At 27.3% G+C, this 25570-nt stretch overlaps 1 protein-coding gene across 1 annotated transcript in view; it reads left to right on the top strand.

The window, feature by feature from the left end:
• The window catches only part of LOC113371693 (calcitonin gene-related peptide type 1 receptor-like), a 196694-nt gene that overhangs the window by 64434 nt on the left and 106690 nt on the right, over window positions 1-25570 (top strand). The window contains exon 3 of the mRNA XM_026612345.1: window positions 13948-14058. Coding sequence (XP_026468130.1) covers window positions 13948-14058 — 111 coding nt within the window. The remainder of the gene's footprint in view (window positions 1-13947; window positions 14059-25570) is intronic.

Below are 25570 nucleotides of genomic sequence, written 5' to 3'. Positions count from 1 at the left end.
CTGCTCGAAATGAATTGTTTGGGAATCAAAAGGATCCTAATAAATTGTTAATCTTTTTACGATTAGGTATAAAAATGTAAATGATAGAAATTATGGTCATGAAGAATATAGTCAGATATTACAGCTATGTAACACATGATTTAGTAAAATTTCATTAAAATTTAGAATATTTGACTATGATTTTGGAAAATACGTGTGTATAATGTTAGGCGCATGTTCGGATTTCGTTCAATAATTTGAAATATTTAAACTATGTATGGAAATAATTATCATGTATAGAGAATTTGCACAAAATTGAATCATCTGCAAAAGTTTCTCACATTGTATAAATTAATATATTGATTTCATATTGATTAAGCCGATTATTTATACATGTCGGTAAGATATTGAAAATAGCTTTGAGGCAAAACGACACTTGCACCTAGTCAATCATAATTTAGATTAGTCTACCTTTTTCAATACACGTGAGATTACTAATTATATTATATTTTATTACTAGTGTCTAATATTGTCATAGTTATTATTATTTTCATAGTCTACATAGATGAAACTAAGTTTTCACATTGATTTAATGAAGGAATGATGTTCTATGTAGCTTTCAATAGTAATTGACTAATGGTAATGGGTATAAAATTTGTAACGCGTAATGGATATCTAAGCAAGAGAAATTGCATTGTGCGATACTAGGAAACGCACTGCAATAAAAGCTCTTCGTCTTAAATTAAGTGCTGAAGGAACGTGGCCTTAATGCAATATCGAGATTTTCCACAACGACTATGGAAATGTCAATAACAGATCCCACTTTAAGATATGTGGGAAATTCACATGTAATACGAAAGCGTTTTCGTTCGACGTTTTCCAAAAATTATTTTTGCAAATAGAATAATCAGTTTTTGACAGAAAGTTCGTGTTATAACGCATGCTGTTGCAGGACGTTTGATGAATACAAAATAAAAAGACCGGTATTGCCTACCGACAAATGCGAACAAAAATAGAGAAATAAATATAGATAAAAAATATTGAAAAATAGTTGGGATTATTTAGTTTTAATTGATAGGAAGCATTCTTAAAAAGACTGAGCTTAAAATAAAACATATTTACATCTGAAATAAAGTGGTGTGTCTAGAATTTAAGTGAATTATAAAATGCATTGTTTAATAGAATCAATACATATTTTATATTAAAATGTATATATATATATATATATATATATATATATATATATTTTATATATATATATATATAATCAAATTATTTAAAGTACATGAAGCCTGACGCGTTCGCTTAAACGACATGCTTGATATAAATTCAAATTACGTCTCTCTCGTATGATAAACTGACTATAAGAGTTAAAAGCTGGATATCGTGAGATCTTCTGTCTGGGTTCTTGACTTTTAGTTCACCGCATTATTAAACTGTTATGAAGAAGATTTGAATTTATTTAAAGCACATGATCTAACTTAATAAGCAAAAACTTTAAAATTACTTTGAAATTCATAAATCACTCGAACTTATGGTATAACGTTAACACGTAGTGTTTCAGGATTTGTATTCAAAGCTGTTCACTAATAGAATATTGATTTAAATTTAGGATTCAATTACTTGCGGCATGCGTGCAGAATGAGCTTTACCAACCGATTTCAATTCAATTTTGTCGAATTCGATTGTAGTGAGAGATTTTTGTGATATTTTGAACACATTTTCAATTTTATTTTTCTAATTACACATAGTACACAAAGCAGAACAAACGTTTAATCTTTTTAAAACAAAATTTTATTGTCATTTTTGTAAAAATACAAATAACAAATTTCAATATTTTGGTTCATGAGGCAACTACTTATCAACATACGATAATAAACTGAAAAGTTCATCATATATATTTATATTGTATTCAAAAATGTGTTAAATTCTAAAAATAAAGTATCAAGTGATATATGACTATATGTTTTATTGTTACTTTAGGAAATTCATATTCTTCTGCATGCCTATTGAAGCAAAAATTTACCATCCGTTGTACTGTAAATATTTTCAATCGAAAAGTCGAAGCTATCTTTTCTGTATGAATATTTTTATTATTTTTCGATGCACAATCATATATTGTCTATATGTATATATTATATACAACAGCAGGTTTCTTGTACCTGCAAGTTTAAATAATACCATATAAATAAAACTATTTCACTAAATTATTTTAATTAATTTGTTTCTTGCAAATTGATTGTACGCCCGTATGTTGTTGTAAATTACTTTCATATATAAATCAAATTCAAATGCATCGTGCTGAATATGTTTTGAATAAATGAACACTATATAAATCATCAGAAACTAGTACGATCAGTTGCATACTCTAGCAATATTTTTACGCATATATAACAACATAATAAACTCACATAAAAATAAATCATATGTCTATATATTTACACAAATATTTCGGTTTTCCTGTCGTTGTACAGGATTCTTGTATTTTTTCCTTTGCAATAACTTGCAGTTTTTTATTTAATGAGCTACATGAAAAGCCATGTTCTTATAAGAATAGGATCCTCATAATGTTTTCTTCTTTCTCGACCATTTTTATACCTGATATATATATATATATATATATATATATATGTATTATGTATATGTTTCTAATTATTAAATGTTTGATGGAAGAATACAAAATGCTTTTATATATAATTTAATTAATATCTAATATTAATAATAATATATAATTGAATAATATTATAAATAATATATAATTGAGTCAAAAAAGGACTAAATTTCATACATATTTTGTTGTTAGACACTCGTTTCAGAAATTGCTTTCCTATCTGATCTGAAATATAATTTTGTGTGTTATTAGAGAAGCAACGTTTTAGCTTTGTGATATATAGCTTGATGATTTCCACGAGATTCGACTATTTATTATGTTTATTGGAATTGTCTGCTGAAACCGGTACAAATAAAGATATGATACATGCTTCCAGAGCTGAAATATTGCGAATGATATTGAATATATATATATATATATATATATATATATATATATATATATACATATATATATACATATTTAATGATATGATGTGAATTTTGTATGACAAATTTACGATAAGTCACTCCTATATTTTCAAATCCTACTTCAAATTTATTCAAAATTCTTCATATTTCTAACACATTTCTTTTTCATGTATAAAAATATGTGGTTTTGTAGATCTAACCAAGTGTTAGAACATTATCCAATCTACATTATTCCAGAATTATTTCATTTGCCTAATGGATTTTAGCAGTGAGGTAATAGTCATTAGTTGAGCATACGGTCGGATTGTAGCGTCCACTGAATATTATCTTAATTCGAAGGTGTGCGATTAACGGTGTATTCCCTATCTGCAAATGTGTCTTAGATAAGGGTCCCTAGAGCCAAGATGCTGGTAATGTTTCAATTTATTTAAGATCTGTGTCAGCTCATAAGGGAACGACGGTTCATAGTATCAAGGAATATGAATTTGATTGAATTGTTATTGGTGTTATATTACTTAGTCAATCATTACTGTTGATATGGACTTTGCAACTTACTTTATATTCATAGTTGAGTAACTTTAAATTAAAATACAGTTTTTTTCTTATTTAAGTTTTAAACGTTCAACTTTACAAATGTCTTCACCATCAATTCATCACCATCTCATTGTAGATTCATAGTCACGATACTGTACTTATGTGAAATCTGCAAAACTTTTTATAATTTAAATTTTACTAACTTAAACTAGTTTTACAAACTCATTATTATGAATCGAACAAACTTTGCATGATAAAAAATTTATTTGTACGTCTAAATAATATATTTAAAGCTCGATTCTTCATGAATATCTATGAGAATGCTTGAAAAAAGTTTTTGATGTTTATGCATTTTTATTCGTTTTTGATTATGTAAATAAAACTAATGGTGGGATATAATAAATCTAAAACCGTGGCGTTATTTTATGGTTTTCTTATACTTCGTTACATTGTTGGTTGGTTTATGGAAGCAATATAATGCATCCGGTGGAGACGCCGTTACCGTCAAGAAAGCATTCCAAGTATGAATTTCTCTATGATGGAATTTAAAATACTCGAACTATGTAGTCTGCATGTTAATATTTCTTATAAAACATAAATTTACTAAAAACTTTTTTAAAATTTGTTATATATAAATCACATCATTATATAGAGGTAGCTAATATAAGTGTAATGACAAAAAATAATTGATAAATTTGGTTTAAAATTTATAATATATGAAAATAATATTATACCGTTTCGTATATATTTTCATATTTATTCATATATTTCAATAAATGAATTTTCTGTATACGAGTAAATAATATATTACATTCTCGTGTAATCTTCTGACAAATTGGATCAGGTGCGTATACATAATTGAGTAAATAAGGAAGCTCTAGATCCTACGTCAAAAAAGTCCAGGTAATCGATTCAGAGCATTTTTAAGTATCTATCACTTGTGCAAATCGAGAGTTCTTCTTATGCTAACTGGCGTTCGTTAAATTGACAATAAAATCGTATTTTCGTGTACAATGCAATCGGTCCCATCGCGTTAGGCACCGTTCGCCTGCGTCGCAAAGGGTTTTCCACAATGCACACAAGAGCCGAAATTATTTCATGCGACAGCCCGTATCACGTCCGCGGACGAAATGGAAATAAACGCGAGACGTGTTTGTCAGCACAGCCGGCGTATCTGATTCTGAGAAGAGAGCTAATAAATAATATATGGCATTTAAAACACATTTTTCGTTTTAGCCCTTTCAGAATTCGTTCGTTCGTATTTTCAGAAAATAAGTTTAGCATTTTTTGACTAATTTTTTTTAATATTTATTTTTAAGATTTAATATTTTATATGAAGTTGAATTTTTGTTTGCTATAAATATTCTGAGTAAACTTTATCTGGTTATCATATACACACTATTCAGTTTATACTAATTTACCTTAAAATAAAGTAACTGAACTAAATATTATTTAATGTTCTTAGAAACATATTAGTTATTTGATTACAGAACTGAAACAAGTATTGTTTAATAATAAATTTCTTATTTGTTTTTTTGGTGACTTTTGTAAACAAACTTTGATAACTTTGAGTATGGTTTTAAATTTATTTCTTAAAATTGCAGCAAAAATTGTTCTGCACTTACGGTAAGTGTCTTACCTAATTCTTACTTCATTTCTAGATAATCGAAAATGAATAAAAATGCATAAACATGAAAACCTTTTTTAACCATACTTGTAGATATTCATGAAGAATCAAGCTTTAAATAGATTATTTAGACGTACAAATATTTTTTTTATAATGCAAAGTTTATTCGATTCATAATAATGAGCTTGGAAAGCTAGTTTAAGTTAGGAAAATTTAAATTATAAAAAGTTTTGCAGATTTAACATAAGTACAGTTTCGTGACTATGAATCTACAATGAGATGGTGATGAAATGATGGAAGATTGACATTTATAAAGTGGGACGCTTGAAATTTAAATAAGAAAAAACTGCATTTTAATTTTAAGTTACTTTATGTTTTAAGTATGGATAGGAAAAAATAATTTGAATCAAAATTTCAATTTTATTTTTGTTTGTATAAATTATTCAAAAATAATACATATAAGCTTCTTGTCTAGACTTTTGTTCCAGCCTTCTCGTCCCATATGTTAGTGAATATACGGTACGCAAACCGCCGCCGACATTTCGGCGTACGTTATCCATTAGCTGATGCTTTATAATTATGAACAATGTGTATGTACCCGAAAAGGTCGTACAAAACACAGTATGTTTTCAGATTTGTAGGAGAAAATTGCATTAGCATTATTTTCAACGTAATTTCTAGGTTAATGCGTCTACTAGTATGTGCTTTGTTAGCTAAATAACATTAGTTACAGGTGTAATGAATACACATATCTATATACTCATATACATATATATATATATATATATATATATATATATCGGTGCAACATGGGATGTTCGAAAAACAAAAAGCTCTAAGGAATGAAATATTTCAAGCACTCTCCAATTCAACATGGCGTTAAAAATAGAGTTTGTACTCGTAAGTGCTCTGAAGCAAAATTCTATATATTACATTTGGCTTATTTAATTGGAGTTTAATGAACACGTGTCCACACCTACCCATATACAAGTACGCACACACATTATATATAAGGTATATATAATATGGAGTTTTTCGTTGTGTTTTTGCAAATACTTTTAATATATAAATATGGATAAATTGTGCGGTATTACTTTTATTATCAAATAGTTCCTAAAATCTTTTACACCATAAATTTCAGTAATATTGTAACATGAAAGTTAGGATCATATAGTAAATTTACTAGTTATATATTTCCACTTAAAGGTATTCTTTTAGATTTAAATGAAAATATAATTTTATGCATGAATTAAAGAACTAAATTCTCTATCATGCTTCAAAAGTATTAATATATAATGGATATTTTAAAAATAGATGATGCATTTTATGTGTGATATACCTTGAATAATGCAGTACTGCTTTATATTACAGAAGCAATAGTGCCTTTCTATATCTTCTAAGCAAAAAAAATCAAGAATATAAATCTAAAGTAAATTACCATGCACAAGTTTCAGAGTCTTAAAAACTTCTTCGCTAACTTACATAATGAATCTGAGTGCGCTATTGAAACATACTTATCTCATCAATTTGATTTGCAGAAAAATTCAAGCTTTGAGTAAAAAGAACAAAATAGAATCCACAAATGCATCCGTCTTCTTTGTGTTATTTTAAGTATTTTTCTCGGAACTTTCGCTTCGTGAACATGAGAAATAATTATACAGTCAATTTGTGTAATAGTCTGGATGCGATGGATATTGTTATGTTGAATCAATTAATGGATTGCATCATAAGTCAGGGTATGCGGTATCTGAAAATTGATTGACATGTGTGATGGTTTGATTGCAGTATCCAGATTAACATGAAATGTGTTTATGCTTGGCAAAACTTTGAGAGTAATATGGGATGCAGTTAGTCAACTGTGAACGGAGAAAGTAAGGCTGGTGTCAGACCAGGAATAGAAAGAACGCTGGAGAAAGCAGCATAAAAACGAATGGAGCGTGCTGAAAGGAAATGAAGTTTATGATAATATTATCAACATGTACTTTTCGCTTACGGTGATTAAATTTTATAAGATGTATTCAATGAAATTGTTATTTTAGATTGAACCCATACACTATCATTTGCTCTGACATCAACTCGACATGAAAATACGTGTACATGCGCGTGGGTTTATAGGAAAATTTATATATAGGATAAGCATTATTACTTTGCTTAAGATATAAAGCACTATCTAATACAAACGAGCAAAATGCTAGTGCAAAATGGTTTAATACTATTTTTAGCCTTGCAATAAATTTTTCTTCAATGACTTTATCTGTAATAGAATTTTCTACTAAAATACACTTAATATATAGGATATAAAAGGTTTTTGACATATTTTATATGATTCATACATGCGTATTTAAAGCCTTTTTTTACAGTTTACATAAATTGAATCGTTTAATCGTATAGCAACAATGTGGTAAAAAATATATTAAGTCTTTATCCAATTTATTTTGCCAAAAGGCTGCATTATTTCTTATAACGTGGGAGTTAATTTTTGCCATATTTTATAAAATATACTTAATTAAAATTAATTGAAATTAATTATGCGCGCAGTTATTTGAAAAAATTAATGTTTTCAATAAAAATTATTTATTTAACATTTTTTGCGTTTCTGTAGAACAAAAGTAGTACAGATTACAATTTTGAATAGAAGTTAATATGTGTGCATTAGAACAGCTTTTATATACAATTATTTTCCTGTATTGACCTTTGATATTAAATTCTCTTTCTGCAGATAATAATTTGAGGTTATAGTACCTATTCTTTGTATTTTGAAGCTTTATAGGGAACTTCTCACGCTCAAAACTAATATATATCGTTTTAATGCATTTTATCGCTGTTATAAATTCCTTGACACTATAATTTCAAATTAAACATGAACTTTATAGTGACATAAAATTTGAATGGCTTGCTTTAATTATCATTTTAAGATATTATGTGATAGTTTCAAAATTCGTTCGGTAATAGCAACTGAGATTCAATGTTATCTCGATATAAAATAATTGATTATAGTATGTGGAAATGTGTTTCTCCCCGTTTCAAACTATTTTTAAATAAAGTCGATTTTTTTTTATGTAAAAAACTATTTTTTAAAACATATCGTAATTGTTCATAGTTATTTTTATATTATATGGTGTCCCTGATTCACATATGTTAGTAAGCACTGGTTTTGATGCAACGACACGTATGTAAAATGCAAGTCTACGTCCGTTGATGTGTTCTTTAGTAATTATGGTAATGACGTCCAGTCTGAGTACATTATCATATCATAATGCAACAAGTCACTTTGATTATTTGTTTTCTCTACATGCATTGAATTTACTGCATAATATTAAGGTCGAATGGGTATCTTGTGGCCTGTATGATCGAGTTATAGTAATAGTATGCAGAAGCATATAAACGTTATCTATTATTGCAAATATTTTTTATAAGTAAATAATGATAATATCAGAATGTAATTCAAACATACACTTTTTATTAAAATAGAATGACTAGCATAAATACGTTGTATAATAATTTCGCCTAGTGTAATTGATGTGCCTAATGTCCTAGTATAATTATTTGCAGGCCGAACATATTCTACAAATTTTATGTATTATAAATAATTAATTTTGTAATTTTGCAAATGATAAAATTACTTTGCTTAAGTAAGTGATTAAAAGTAAAAAAGCATTATTATACCAATTGTAAGGGTCATTTTTTCTGTCTTTTTCTATAACTCATAAATTACGTACTTACGCGTAAAAATAACTAGTTTAAAGATTGATTGATTATTTGTATATTATACAGTTTCATCTACGTATATATGTCTACCACTATATTCCAAAAAATATTTTGAAAATGCTGCGAGCACGTTCTCCACCAATATATTTCTTTTATATTTACTTCCAGGAATTGTATGAATGTATATAATAAAATTATCGCTTATGCATATGCATGTTTGTACAACATTGTATTTTCAAATATGACCTCTATTGAAATAAATATGACGTATTGATTGGATATTCAATCTAAACATATATATGAAATATAATAAAATTGTTGTTATTCAAATATATTTTAGGGTACATATATCAGCTAATCAATTAGCCTTGATATTGGCTTTGTTAAAAGTAAGGTTTGTTTTTTTTGAACGATTTAAAAATATAATGTAAATTTTACCAAATGAAAATTAAGAGAGATCTTTCATTTTCCACCAAAGGTTTTATTATAATAATATTGTAACTTGGCCGAAAATTACTTCCTTCCGCTCACTTGGAAAAAGGACTTTAATACAGATGTCCCCGAGCTTTTTCTCCTAAAAGTCTTTGGATATCTCTTATTGTAACGCATGAAGCGTTATGATCTCTTATTAGCGTAATGGAAAGAGTACAAACAAAAGGTAAAAACCACCTCCGGTTTCTGCTAAAATTAAAATTGTGATAAGAAGAAAATTATTTTGAAATTAGAAATAACTTGAAATGATAAGTAAAGGAAAATTTATCATCACTTTATATTTCTATATCACTAAAAGCAATCTCAGACATGAAAATTTACAATTATTCACTTGAAATATTTTATATCCCAAACCTAATAAATACACTTTTTGAGAATTATTCATGTTTATGCTTTTTATAAATCAAGTGCAACTGCACCACCTCATTGTGTAACAGCATCTCATGGCACCTTTTAATTAATCACAACTTAAGCTCAATTTTTATGAAATTTAAATGCAATTCATACAATAGTACTGAAATATTATATTAAAAAATTAAATTTTGTGATTTTTATCATTTGACATCTATCTTGCTTCAGAAAAACATATCAAACTACTTCATAAATGGGTCAATTAATAAAATGCATTAAACTTTTCAACTATTTTATTGCTTTTGCGTTCATTACTTTGAAGACAAACACCGCCGCTAATTGAATTTTATGAGAAAAGTTTAAACTTGAAAAAGCATTTTAATAAAAAATGACATTCTTATTCTTACCTGTAACAAATGATAAATTAAAAAGATATTAAAATAAATGAGAACTTAGTAAAATGTTATATTAGATAAAGTACTATATTAATATTGCAATTTTAGCTTTAATGCGATTTGAAAATAACGTTCTAGTCAATAAATTTTTCTGAATTGATTGATTGGTCCATAGAAAGATTTTAATAAATGCAACATCAATTTTGTAGATGGTTGAGTATAGACTTATTTGAACAATTTTTTGAGTAATAAAGTGCAAATTGTTATTTCAATATTAGCTAGTAAAAGATTGTTAACCACTGTTTGAATATTACAAGTAATGTGATTCTCATTCTATGATATCGAACACGTTATTTTATGAGTTGTAAAAATGAGTTCGTTCGAACGGAATATGCATGAATCACAATAAGGCGTATACGTCGACTCTAGCGAGAAAGGAGTGCTCTAAAAGCATTTTTTCATTAATTATAAAATCAATGAAAATAATAATTTACATGTATATGGCATCAAATTAAGTAATAATTTTAAACATAATAGGTAGTACAATTTGTAGAAAAAGTAGTGGAGCAGGCACAATTTGAAGCTTAACAATTTACGTTTACCATTAGTAAACGACTCTACCTATTTTCGTCCTATTTTTAAAAATAAAACTTTTATATAATAAAGTCCTAAGAATGGTCTATGATAAAACTACTTTGTCTGGTAAGCAGTTGCGCATTTTGTTATCTCATAAAGCATTATGTCTTTATTAAAATTTTTTGCGATACCACGTTCTTTTCGTTGCATTTTATCTTGAGGTAAAGTATTAGCGTGGTCGCAGAAGAATGCCTTGCATCACCGTAGATAAGTCCCGGTGTGGATTTTAAAATAATTCACCTCCCGAGCACGAGCTCAGGTCACAACAGAATTTAATTAAATTAAAGATAAGCCAATCCTTTAGAGAGCAAAGTAATAACTATTTTATACATTGTATGACATAATGGCAAAATATTACAGATGGTTAGTTTAAGATGTCTTCACGGTTTTATTATCTCTGACATGAGGTAGGAGTAGCTTAATGCAGTATGAAACGTGTTGCTACATACACTTTTGTTGAATATCAAAGTTTAACTTACCATTCATTATATATAAGTTGTTTAATTAACTATTTGAATAACATTCAGAATACTATTCTATAGGTTATTAGGATTCCATTTGTTTCAGACAAAATTTTATTCTAATAATCTCCAATATTATGAAAATATAATTAAAATTGCATTGCAGGCATATATTGAGAGAAAATTATAATTACTGTATCTATAAAACTATATACAAACTATATAACGTATATATGCAAATGAAATAAAATAAGGTTGATAATATTTTTATCATGCTCCCTTAGTGTAATATTGAATTTGAAATCGAATGCAATCAATTTAGTTATTTATATTTTTAATGCAATTCACAGTTGAATACATGATATCAGAATGCTTCTGTATTTCCATCCGGATTGACGTTTATTTAATTGGTATTTGTCAGTAACAGATTGAATGTTTGATGTTATAACAATCAAAGATAAAATATGTATTATTTGATAGATTTTATTTTCATTATTTCAAATAATTTATACATCAATATTTATTGAAAAATGTAATCTGAATAAATAAAAAAAAATTAATATAAATGAAAAAGAATGATTTCCAACATAGTTTAAAACTATTTTTGGTTAAATTGGGATATGTTTTTTGTTTTCTCATTAGGCAGGGTAAATATTACTTTACTTTGAAGTGATTATATCATTTTTCAAATAATTTTAAACAAAATATTTTTTTAAATATAATATTGGTTCAGGTAAATGAAAATTTGGAACGCATTTACGTATATTTTTTAAATATTAAAAATAAGTAGTATTGCAAAGAAAGAATTGATTTGACATATCTGATTGTTATATATAATGATGTGGATTTTATTTTCGTACTGTACGTCCTAAATACAATACTGCTGAATTAATTGATATAGCACACATTACTGTGATTTGTGACTAATGGACTGTGAGGTTAAATTACAAGTTATACAAGAATATCGCGTATCGTATAAGCCATTTGGTTCTTGCTTATAGAAGCCATGTAATTAAAGAAAATAAGTGATCTTTTTATGATTCTTTATTGCATATGATGTATTGGTACAAGAAATTCTATCATGCCAAATTAAAACTAATTACTAATGTATATTTTATTATCTTTCAATTACCTTTCGATATTTGGTTATAACTTCAATGAATTAATTTTGTATCAAATGAAATATTATTATTTTAATTATCTTTCTATATTTGAATAAATCATCAACATAAATGCAATTTACCCAATTATATTATATTAGTAATATTGAATAGAATTCAATATTGTGGGTGTATAAAATAGCAAAAATATCAATACAAATTGTTTTTGCGTCACTTTTTTTCTTCATTTCAATTTGAAACAATTGCTTCAAATATATGTCATTTAATTAATAATAAACAATTTGAATAAATTGTATAACTCAATTGGAAAATATTTATTATGTAATATGTTTCGAATGTTGACTTCTCTCTTAATTAATATACAAGTACTATTGAATATATTCAATAGTATATATATATATATATATATATATATATATATATATATATATATATATATATATATATATATATGATCTATTTTAATACCTGTTACAATACATATATGCTTGTATGTGAATGCACATAAAGCGGGTTATGAAAAAATTGTTTATTGCTTTGGTTTTATGCATTGAAAAACATATAAAATTTCCGACGGTAATATGTATTATGCATGTGTTGTAAATCCAGGGTATATTTTATAGTACTTCGATAGAAGAAACTTCAATGAATTTTAATTTACGATCTTCTATGTGCGTTACAGTTATATCAAATTTTATTCAATATATATATATATATATATATATATATATATATATATATATATATATACAAATCAAATAGTAAAATTTTGTGCTTCTTGCTTCTTCAATTCGTCCAATTTATTTTCTTAGTACAATTTTGTACTAGTACGGTGGAGACGCCACGTAGGATAGTCCCCTTTTGTTTTTGGTAACAGCGCAAAGAAAAATGCTTGTGGTTAGCCGACATTGCATAACCACACCTAATTTATTATGCATTGCATTAAAGCCTTTAAACGATACAACATATCTAAAAAGCTTTCTGAAAAGGATAGGAAAGAAACTACCAAAAAGCGGTAAAAAAATAAATCGCGGTCGACGGCCGTGTAATCCGATGGCATTCTGCTTCCGTTTTCCAAGTCGCGCAGCAGAATTTGAATGCGAAGCCATCTAGACGCCTTGGGATTAAGGTATTTGTCGCCAAAGACTACAAAATTGGTTGCAGCGTAATCGCAGATCCTAGCACGTAAAAGTGTTTTTTAATCATGAAATATAAATTAGATTCTCATGTTTTTATAGATTTTCTAAAAAGAATAGAGACCAATATGCCTTTTTCAGCACCTTCAATAAATTAGTTTTATATACCTATAGGATCTAAAACAGAATTATACTTAAAATTTCATTTAAAGTAATTTGTTACTATAGAGTTTTCATTTGTATATTTTTGACAACTTTTTTTGCCATTACAATTAGTATAACTACTTGATATTTATTTGTACTATTAGTAAATAAAATGTGATATAATATTTCACCAATACAGTGCATCAGATTACCGAGCTATGTAGGCCGAATCGAAAATGGTATATAAATTGTGATCATAAATTTGGATTATTTTACTATAGAATAAGCATATTAAATCAGTCCGATAATTCCAATAATAGCCCTATTCTCTTATTATTGCAGGACCATATTGTCATGGGACATTTGACGGTTGGCTGTGTTGGCCAGATACACCTGCTGGTTCAAGTGCAATGGCACCGTGTCCTGATTTTATCACTGGATTTGATAATACACGTGAGTTTGTTGATTTATTTATAAATTTATTATATCTACATGTTCTAATTTATTTATCTATAGATCTGATGTGGCATCTGATGATACCACACAGAATACATTACTGCCATGAATTATATTTCAATTATAAAAAATCGTGTATGAAAATCTCTCATCAAGAAGTCTGAAGGACAAGAAAACTTAAAGCAAAATTCATTTGAGTAAAAGAAATGATTTTGATTTGAGATACAATAAATCGCAATATACAAACTTGTATTAAGAATGTTGAAAGTTATGGATATTCAAATGTAATTTTTTTGGAATACCTTCAATGCGTCATTTATAGCTTTTTATGGTGATTTGATTCATATATATATACGTCTGATTTGTATATATACTGTTTTATTTAGTTTTTCTTGCACGATATATTTGTTCAAATTGTCATTGGGTTTCCAACTGCATCCTAGATACATTCGTATTTTATTTCCATGTGAATGAGGTTTATGACTTCTCTCAATGTCGGTAGTAAAAATTGACAGGCTCTGCGTATATTGTGATTGTACATTACTATGCAATAAGAACGAATAATATAGAGCATGCATTTGTACATCAAATCTGTATAGTCGATAATTACAAGTTCAACGTTAATATAGGTTTTATGTGTTATCTGTGTAATATATGCATTGTTTAAAATGTGCTATTATAGTTTGAAGCAAATTTTATCTATGCTCGTCGGTTTAATGTATTTTGGTTTGATTACATTCCTGTCAGTCGTGTGAAATGTGCCCTATTCCAACTAGTAAGACAGGACATTAATTTTATGTTCTTACGCTGTCATTCAATAAAACCGTCTTTTGGTCTGAAATGGATCCTTGTAGCGCAGGTAGTTAGCCTTTGCGAATCCTGTATTATGTTTCTAATGAGAACTCTCAAGTATCATTAGCCATTAATAAATGTTCTGCTATCAATTCAATGAGTAATCAAGTCCACTCGGATCTCATGGCAATGTTTCACAAAGCTATACATTATACTTATTCTCCGACGGAAACCTAATTAGAATTCTATGCAATACAAAGTTTTAGCATTTATCACTAATGATAATCAATAGAAACAGAAAAGGAATAGTATTGTTGAAACTTCTTTTTTATAAAGAAAATAAAATGTAATGAAAATTTTAATTAGTCAACAGCATTTCTTGGTACAAACGGTTTTGTCATATATAAATCAGCAATATATATGAAATTTTATAGTAAGTTTTATAGTGTAACTAAAGAACAGGACTAACTAAAAAATATAAAAATAATAATTTTTGTGGCATTTTTTCTAAAATATTTCTGAATTGAATAAATACAAGCAATCCATTATGTAACGAATATATAGCGTTAATAGTTTGAATATTGAATTGACAATATATTGCAGAATACGCTTATGAATATATGGCTACTCAAATTATTATTTCTATCGCATATACCTACCTCTTGGTACATCGTTTTTTTTCAAGCAAAAAATCATCAAAGTATTTTACAAAAAACGTCGCTATTTATCAGTATGTTCCACTTTTATGGAGTAATATAATATATCTCTAAATGCTGACATATTTTTCATATAATATCGGTTTGTGCTATTTATATTCTGCGTGAGGCAATCTCTAGAAATATAATTTGTTTTTCAAACAACATCGTCCTGGTAGGTATATAGAAACACATAAATATCAACACAGTACATCTATTACGTTCAGTCGTGTAAACTACTCGAACACAGACTCTGCTTGTTTTTTTAAGCCTCGGGTGCTTTCATATCTTGCATTACATCCCCAACTTCTTTAGGTACTGTGGTGGCCGAGGAAAAATGTTTTTTAAGCATCCTCTCAGACGGTAGATTATTCGATTTCATATATTTATAACCGATATGATAAAATACATATTTTTCCATTGAATCATCCTAATCACAGTTTTTCATGGATGTATCGTTTCATATCAGATGAGTTACATTATGATCGTTTTGATCTGCAATACGATATCGAGTTTAATCATCGTGTGAATGCTCGAATGCTCAACATATTACAGAATGTCGTTCTACTGTAAAAAGGAAGTGAATTGCTTTCAGACATTTTCTGTGCAGTGTTTCCGAGAAATTTTATTTCGGTCGTTTTACATATCTGTACACTTTTTAGAAAGCTTCTCAAAACCTTAAAACAATATTTTAAAGATCTACAATTGTATTTTAATAATAATTATAGTCACTTGATAGGTATTTTTTATATGTGAGCTTATTTATTTAAGCTGTAATTAAAAGCTAATTCTTGAAACTTGTAGCTGTGATCAAATAATAGGAAACACTTTTATTTATCAAACACATTTTATATGGGAATAATGAAATTCAAATCTTATATTTTTGCTGTGCTGTGTGCTGATTTTTTTTATTTCTAAATGAAATAAAAAATTAAAATTACGTCATAAAAATTAGATTTAATAAAAATCGTTACAGTTATTTTATTTATTTAAGCTATAATTAGCAACAACATCCTGAAACTTGCAGCTGTGATCAAATGACAGAAAATTTTTATTTATAAAAATTAACATTTTTTGGGATTTTATATTCAAAAATATTAAAATTTGATTCTTATATTTTTGTGCTAATTTTTGTTATTTTTACCATTATTGTGAATTTTTTTATTCAATTTTATTCTGCAAAATTTATATTATATTATTACATTAAGCAGAGAATGCTGACTACTAGAGCTAATTAAAATATAAGAATAATAAAAAAAAAACTAAAAACAAAAGGGAAAAAACAATAAAATATAGTAAAATGACAGTATTATAGTTAGTTATACTATTCTAAGTCTCCAGATATTTTTCTTTTAAACCTGGTCGGCTGGCCTTCTAGGTATATACATGGTTAATTGGTTAGGATGGTCTAGGTCTATTCTACCTTTATAATTGTTGGCAAGCATTGTTATTTATTGAGAATGAAATTACATTATAAACTATCTGATTTTGAACATTTTTTAACTAATAAGCTATATTTTGCATCTATTGAATATTTGTTCAAAAAATTCTCAGTGATGATTTTCTTATTTTTTATCTTGTATGTATTTTATTTAATTTTATTTGGTTTTTCAACAAAATTACAAATCGTCATATATAGTTGCAGACATCTTTTTTTAAATACTTTTCATTCAGTCTTTTTTTGAATTCTAAGATTTTGATTAATTATTCATGAAGAAATAGTTACTTTGAAAGAGGTATATATTTCGTTTTTTGTTCAATGAATCTAAAATAACTGATTATTTTATTAAATATTATTTTAATATTTGTGTGTACTGTTGAATGAACTATTTGGTAATATAAACGTACCAATTCACATATATTTCTGTCAAAACTTTTTTCTTCTTTCCTAAATAAAATAATAAGGATAATTGGCAAACACTACCTTTAGGCAGTCACCTGCATCGCGTAAGACTTTTTGTTTCGTTATTTTCGCTTCGAATTCTGTTCATTACACATACACAAGAAGTTCTAATACAAACCCAATGTATTTGTTCCTGAATCTACTACATAAATTCCCTAATACACTTAAATACAAGTAATGTGATTTTATGATTTAATATCCTCCGACTTCCGAGCTTTTGCCCGTTGCCTTACGTATATATGAACGTGATATTATTATTGGTGTCTGTTATCTCTAAAGATAATTAGTAAGTGACGTGACGAGTAAACTTATTGTTTCGAATTTAATACTAATAATAACGCATAAAGCATATTAAATATAGAATGCTTCTCGAAATTCAAATTCAGAACGCGTGCTGCACATAAAGTATATTGTATAATTGTTTTAAGTCAAATACCTTAAGTATTTTATAAAAACGTGGGTGTGAAAATATTCTGGCTTCCGTAATTAATTTTTTGTAATTATCTCGAATTAAATTTTTGATTACATTAGCATATTTTTAGAAAGAATTTTTAGGAAACTGTTGGCTGTTTTATTTACATAACAACCATGCGACCAAATGTTAATTTGGCGTCATCCTCATTTTGCTTAATTATATTTGTTCATTCCAAGTTATCATTTATGCCCCCAAATTTCTTCATAAATGTTGTTTTAATTATTTCTTGTTGTATTCAAATATTCATAAAAACAAAACGAGAAACCTTAAATTAAAATTGTATGTATTATTTAATTTTACCAACGACGGAATGATGGAATTTCTCCCAATGATGAGGGTTGACCAAATCATGCTGACCAAATTTTCAAAGTTTAAATCGAATACATCTAAAAATTCTTTTTCTTGGTTGTTTAACTCTAATTACATTAAACTCATCCACATTAGTCGAATTACGAAATTACTGTCAAACTATAACAACATCAAAAGTTAGACACGGGTGTTAGGCATTTTATGCTGTTGGAACTCATTCGAGATGTTTCCGATAAGTAGAGATATCTAGAGAAGAAATAATAGCGAATTCGTGAAACTTTCTCATCTGCACACTTTGTTCTTTGCTTCCTAATGTGTTTTATATTATTCATGTTTCAGAAACTTTGCTTAATGTAAGCAATTGGGTTGTGCAGTCTCTTCTAAAATTATAAAAACAAGGTCAAAGAATATTAAAACAAATGAGAAAGCTGTTAAATTCATTCAAATTTACTTTTAATTAAAGTTATCCATTGTTTTTATGCACCGAATTCTAGAAGAATAGATAACGAGGTTTTGATTTAAAAGCTTTGATCAGCTGCAAATGTTTTACATAAAATAACTAATATGCATTATGTTAACTAGCGAGTTCAAGCAATTAAATAAATAAATAAGCAATTGCATTAAGTTTCATTCAAAAGTTAAAAAAAGTAGTAAAGAAAAAACTAATTTGATATATCTATAGGTGTTAAATTTGGCAATCTCAATTATGTTATATATTTTTCCTTAAATTCTATATTTTCAACAATAGCATAAATGTAAGCGATGCGAATTTTTGTTTTTGAACTTTTTCGATGGTCTCTCCCCTGGGGACAAAATATCTCCAAGTTCTTTGTAACTTATAATTGTTTGCGGAATAGCAGGAGTAGGTAGGTACTTACTTTTGTTTGCGAATACATTGGGAAGTTGTAATGCAAAACTCGGTGTCTCCACCGTTTTATACGGCGTTTAAGTTATTGTGTATTGCGAATTATATATTGTATGAAATTTTATGAAACTTATAATAAAGTAAGCGCTTCTAGGAATATTGCAGAAAATCGTTTGATAAATTATTTGATTAATCTTAAACGTATATGAGACTAAAATTTATAAAAAATGTATACTTGCATACATTCAGACGTCAGATTGAGAATATTTTATAGTCTGAAAGCCAATTCTAGACAATATTAATTATACATAAAATACGATCGCTCACACTTGCAGGACCACCAGCATACATCATTGAACGGCGTGATTTATTATTGTCTGGGCCTTTGCCCGGCTTCAGGCGTCTGATTAAATAAACCTCATGGGCCAGATATCCGATCACATAAAATATTCATAAATAAGGTGAAAGGATGAACTGTTTGTTTTCAACAAAACTGAAGTAAGATATTATCACAAAGATTCCTGACTTTAATTTTATACTCTGACTCCTTGTTATGACAAAGATTAAGATAATGTAGAGAAAATATTATTGTAAAGGTTTAGCATCATTCCTAGAATACCTACTATCATACTTTTTATTTTTAGTAGATTACCTTTTATTATACCATCACTTTTATGTAATAATGAAAAAATCTATTTTTTTAATTATAATTTTTTACTTTTTCTAATTATGATATCTAATTATTATCTCTGAAAACAACACATTTTAGTTAGTTATTCTAAAAGTGTTCGGACAGACTTGCAACTCATTTAATCGTAAATCACAGTAGAGACAGTGAGCAGTAAATGCTCTTTGTCAATGTGGAAAATAGTGAGACTAGGTTTACACTAAAAGAGTTTTGTTCTCTCATGTATTTAATTTTTGTATGTTTTTTTCTTTCACCTCTCAAATTTATTTTTTAATTTTTATTCATTAGGGTTTCAGCCTTCTAATTGTTGCTAGCCAAGCATGTAAATGTAATGCAGGTAAATTTATCAAATTTTTCTATCAAATAATATATATCTAAAAATATAGATTGTAATACACATATAAAACTAATTTAATAAGTAGCAAGAAATTATTAGTATATTTTTTGAACTCGTTGGAAATATTCTTGTTATTAACATATAATAGTAAAATTTGTACACTACTTTCAAGAGGGTGGGTATATTTTTGGGGTGTGCCGTAATTTTACAATTCATGAATTCTTGAAGCGAGATATCTACTGAAGTACACCCTTGAGATATTTTGGCAATTTGTGTCAAACAACTTTCACAAAAGCAGAACAGATAGATAAAAGTTTTGTCGCGATAAAGTATTTTTGATTTCATGATAGTAAACAAAATTTTTGGACGACGATTTGAAATAGATTTGTCCAACGGTATTACTGATTAAGTATTTCTTAAAAATATTTTATTGTTTTGAATTTCATTTAGTATTTTTATGTTGTAGATGTTATTAGAATATATTTCTGTATTTTCCATCGATTTTGATACATTGGTGTCCCACGCATATAAACCATGATCCTGGGGCTCCGCAGGGACTCCACTTTCCTTCGAAGGATATATTTCAATTATATTTGAGTGATTGTAAACGAGAGGTGTCCTAAGGTGAAATGCATTACGATAAGTGTTTTGTATTGACGATCGGTTGAAACTTGTGCATATCATCGTAATACACACACACATATATATGTATATATTAGGGTGGTCCTTAAAATGGTCATTTTCGAATTTCCTTACTCCCAGGGGCTCTAAATGATAAAAAACAATTCTCTGAAAGTTAGCCCTCAATATTAACGTTTAGATAGAGCGCAATTCAATCAAACTTCGTATGGAAATAGCATGGAAAATTTTTCAAAAATTTTAAAAATGTTTTTTAGGTGTGATTTGGCGAACAAATGAATGAATAAAACTCATTCATTTGTCGCTAAGTTATACCTAAAACATTTTTTTTAAATTTTCAAATTTTTTTTCATGCTCTTTCTATACAAACTTTGATTGAATTGGAATTCAATTGAATTGATTGAAAGGAAATTCGAAAATGACCATTTTAAGGATCGCCCTAGTATATATATATATATATATATATATATATTATTAATTAATTAATTGTATAATAATTTCGTTTTCATATTTAGATATTTTCATATATCTGATAAATTAATTTAAAAAAATTACAATTACATCATTTTGCTCTTGTTGCAAATTTAATCACAAAATCTATGATCCTTCAGCATCATTTGAACTTATATTACACAAAAAAATATTAATTTTGTTCCACAAACTAGCACTTCGTTCTATTTTAACTTGTTATGTAATATAATATAAATAATTTTTATTATCATTTGCAAAGTTCTAATTTGATTAAATTTTCATATCCATTAAGGAATTTTGAATATTGATAGATATTTTTGTATTGAAAGTTCAAAAGAAATTTAATTAAAACTATAAAATTGTATTAGGTCTTGATTATCACACGTATCGTAGAAACTAAATTTAGTTAGCTAAATAAAAAGTAATGACTGGAATTTGGCTTCGATCCTAATTTATTTATTATAGGCAATCGGGTAACCATATAACAGTCTTAAAAGATAATGTGTTTCTAATAAAGATTACTCAATAGCTATACAGCATTAAAACTTCTGTCAGGTATGCACATTAAATCAAATACTCGTGCTCCGCAAAAATTTATTTATACGTATGTATCTTTTTTAATTCTATCTGGCTGTACAAAATAGTAAAATTTTATATACAGTGGAATTCTAATACATCTTTGTTATTTTTATTTGCTCGTTGAAAGTTGCTTTTCCTTTATGGCACATTTGCTCATAGTTGTTTGTCCAGACTGGAAAATATTTTTCTTTATTTTATGGCATGCCACAGCGATATCAGATTATGAGCATTTATTTCATGGCATGCAAGATATTAATGTGAACGCGAGCGGAAATTAGAACAAATTTCGAAATATTTCATCGTGGGCTAGAGGTGTATTTTTGTAAATGTCGTGTAATTTAAATAATACAACTCTTATGAAAAAATAGTGGTTTGTTTGGTGGAAGTTAGAGGCTATAAAGTTGCTGGATTCAGATATGAGTTATTATATATCATCCACGTTAACCTTAAAAAACAATGAAAATTTAATCTACATATTTATTAATATGTATTCTTTAAATTATTTTTTTATACCGAAAATTCATTTTTTCTCGTTTTGGTGCATTAAAATGGGAAATATTACAAAGACTGAAGACAGTTGATGATGATAGACATCATAATATGAAATGAACATGAATGAGTTTAAATATTTCTCAAAGCCTTTTAACCAAATATCTCATTTATGCTTCATTAATAAGTTTTAATTGGCATATACTGTTTAAAGCTTCCTTTATCTTATAGTTAGTTCTGGATTCGCTTTGTACCTAAAATCCCTTCTGCAACGTCGTATGTTATCTAGGATTACATGGCAAATATACACTATCATCTTACTTAATTTATTGATTACATGATACACAGAATAATCAAGAATTTGGGAATATCAGGAATAATGTAAAAATTATATTTTGTTTGATAGACACTTAAATATATTGTTTTTTTTTCTATTATGATGAACTATTTCATAATGACCAAGATGAAGCTCTTTAGTCTATTACATCATCGATTTTCTGTAAATGCCCAGGAATCTTTTTTTTCTACGATGTCTTATGACTTCGCATTGTTTCCTAACAGATGAAATTCTTTTTCCGACTGGAAATGACTTGACTTAAATGAACGTCATTGTTGTAAGGTATAATGTAGCTACGAAATGCTTATTCATTTGTTCTTTTCGATGTAATAAAATCTCAGGAAGAAATTGTCATAAATAGGCTCTGAACAAAGAATTCAAATATTCTTGTACACGCGAAATATTTTCTAGGAAGCCAATTTTAACATTGTTATTTATGAGAAAAATTTGATATAGAAATATGTATTTTCTATACTTGTGACTTTAAATTCTAAAAATTCTACAATTACGAATCAATAAAATAGAGCTGCATAAATTATCGATATCTATATAAACAATATCTTATTATATTTTACTTCACTTTTTCTACTTCCGTAAAACTAATAATGCATTAGCAAAATTATATTTTTATATTAATTTATATTCACACAAATTCATATTCTAAATAAATAAATATAGTTAAATTATATAAAAGTTTCTGAATCAGGTTTTAAATTCCTTATACATCTATTAATTAATACTGCGGTTATTAATTAAAAGCACTAAAATATTATTACTGTACCTTGATATGGGAATTTATGTTTTAATCGGGTAAGTGAATATTTCGAAGTTTATGATATACATATTATATAAGCTGTAATATTATGGTTTAATTAAAATTATTTGCGCTTTTTTGTTAAGCTTCACATATATCAGAAACGTGCGTTTTATTTGCTTTTATAAGAAAATTATTATAACCCATTTTGTAATACCATTGGATAAAAATTTATTGAAGTGTGTAATTAATATAATAATATTCTGGTTATAAATGTGATATATATATAAAAACTCGTCGATGCACAAAACTAGAATTCATCATTTAAATTAATGATTTTGAATATTTTTTAAAAAAAACTAAACACAAGCTATATTACACAATTGGAACTAAGACCATCTAAGACTATATAATATAATTTAGATAAACTTTATATATTTTTAACTTCCCGTAGGAGAAGTGTATGTTTTCGATTCGAATTGCTAATTTTATGTTTCCTCGACGTTTCAAGTCATTCTGAATCGAATGAGACCAAATTTAGAAAAAGTATGTGTGTCCGTATGCGTGAACAGATTTTTCACAGTAAATAGACGTTTCTCAAAAAGGGCTGCACCGATTTCAAAAGTTTAAAAGTCATTCGGTGCATCTCGATGACGACTAGAGTTTATCAGTTTTGCACGACGATCGGCCGAGGCGTTTCTTTGTAAATAGCAGAAAGGTGATTTTTTTTTGTCCACGTTTTAATCCGCAATTCTGAATCGATTTTAAAAATTCAAATTGATATTGATAACTTTATTTTCCAAATAAATAGTAATTTTATCTAAATATCTAAATCTCAAATTCGGCCAATTAAGTCAATTATCATACATTTTTGAAAGTTCATGCAGGCTAAATGCCACTTTCAACTAGTTAATTACTTGTCGGGTACATAACTACAAAATTACTTTCAAATGTCAACTGTATAATAATATATATGATGTGTACAGAAAACCGTGAAGAGACATTTAATTTTAACTTTATATTTTCTCGCATGAAGTCGCTAAACGTATTTGGATTGTCTCGACAGTGCATCCAATAAAGGAAGTTATTTTAGAATTTGTCACACTGTCTGAATGTGTTTTCAAAAAGATATTTCAGTTCTGTTAAGTAGAATAGTATGTGACTGTTCATTTGGACTTTAGGAAGTGTCCTCGAAATTCCATTCTAAGGTATGTTACCGACATTTGACAGAAAGATAACTAATGAAATAACTTCTACCAGTTCGACAGTTTAACATACTGCGGTAATTGGAAATTCGAGCAATATATTATTTACTAATGTTCATAACATACATTACCGCACCTTTAAAATGATCGATTATAGGGATGATTGCTTCGTTTTAGGGTGTATTAATTGTGGTGTAGATTAATACAGTAATTTGCGATCGGAATGGAATATTGTGATCATCTAATATGAAACAGGTAATAAATTATTGTGAAAATTGAAGTCAATAAAGATATTTTAATTACTGGTATTAATTCTTCGTGTAAAATTATTGCTTTATTGTCGATGTCTTATTTACAATAATTTAGATGTGGATAAAAATTATTTATTATTAAAATATTAATTGCGACAAAAAATTATAGAATGATATTTAAATTTACATTATATTTCTTTCTCTTATATTTAATTATATTGTGCAAAAGTTCAAAACTTTGTGAACGCTTGAATATTGATCAAAATATACCATTTTAGCAATACTTTCCATAAATTTCTAAATACCATAGCTATAAATTCCATAAAATGTTTAATCCTTTGCCACAAAATTCTAAAACCCCATAGCTTTATACAAAACCACATAAAAGTTAAACCATATGTCACTCGAATCAATGCAACCTATTTTTTATCAAAGTTTTCGTATTTTTTATGTTATGAAAGTATTATGAAAAGTTTTCCGACACCTGACATTTCCAATCTTGTAATGTTTTCAAATATTTGTAAATAAAACTTTATGACCTTTTTGTTGGTGTTGAATTATGTAAAAAGTACACGGAAAACTTTTTCATATGTAAGATTTATTTAGTAAGAACAGCCGGTGCGTGATACTAAATCACAAGGAGGTAACTATAAAATAATTGCAGGTTCCGGTGGAGCATTTTTCAAAATAAATTTAATGTAATAGATATACTGTAGTTGG

This window comes from Ctenocephalides felis, unplaced genomic scaffold (genome assembly GCF_003426905.1).
Source record: "Ctenocephalides felis isolate EL2017-DRISC unplaced genomic scaffold, ASM342690v1 CF-g0.4_SCAFFOLD_01492, whole genome shotgun sequence".
In the NCBI taxonomy this organism is placed as follows: domain Eukaryota; kingdom Metazoa; phylum Arthropoda; class Insecta; order Siphonaptera; family Pulicidae; genus Ctenocephalides; species Ctenocephalides felis.
This window is presented reverse-complemented; position numbering and strand designations above follow the sequence as displayed.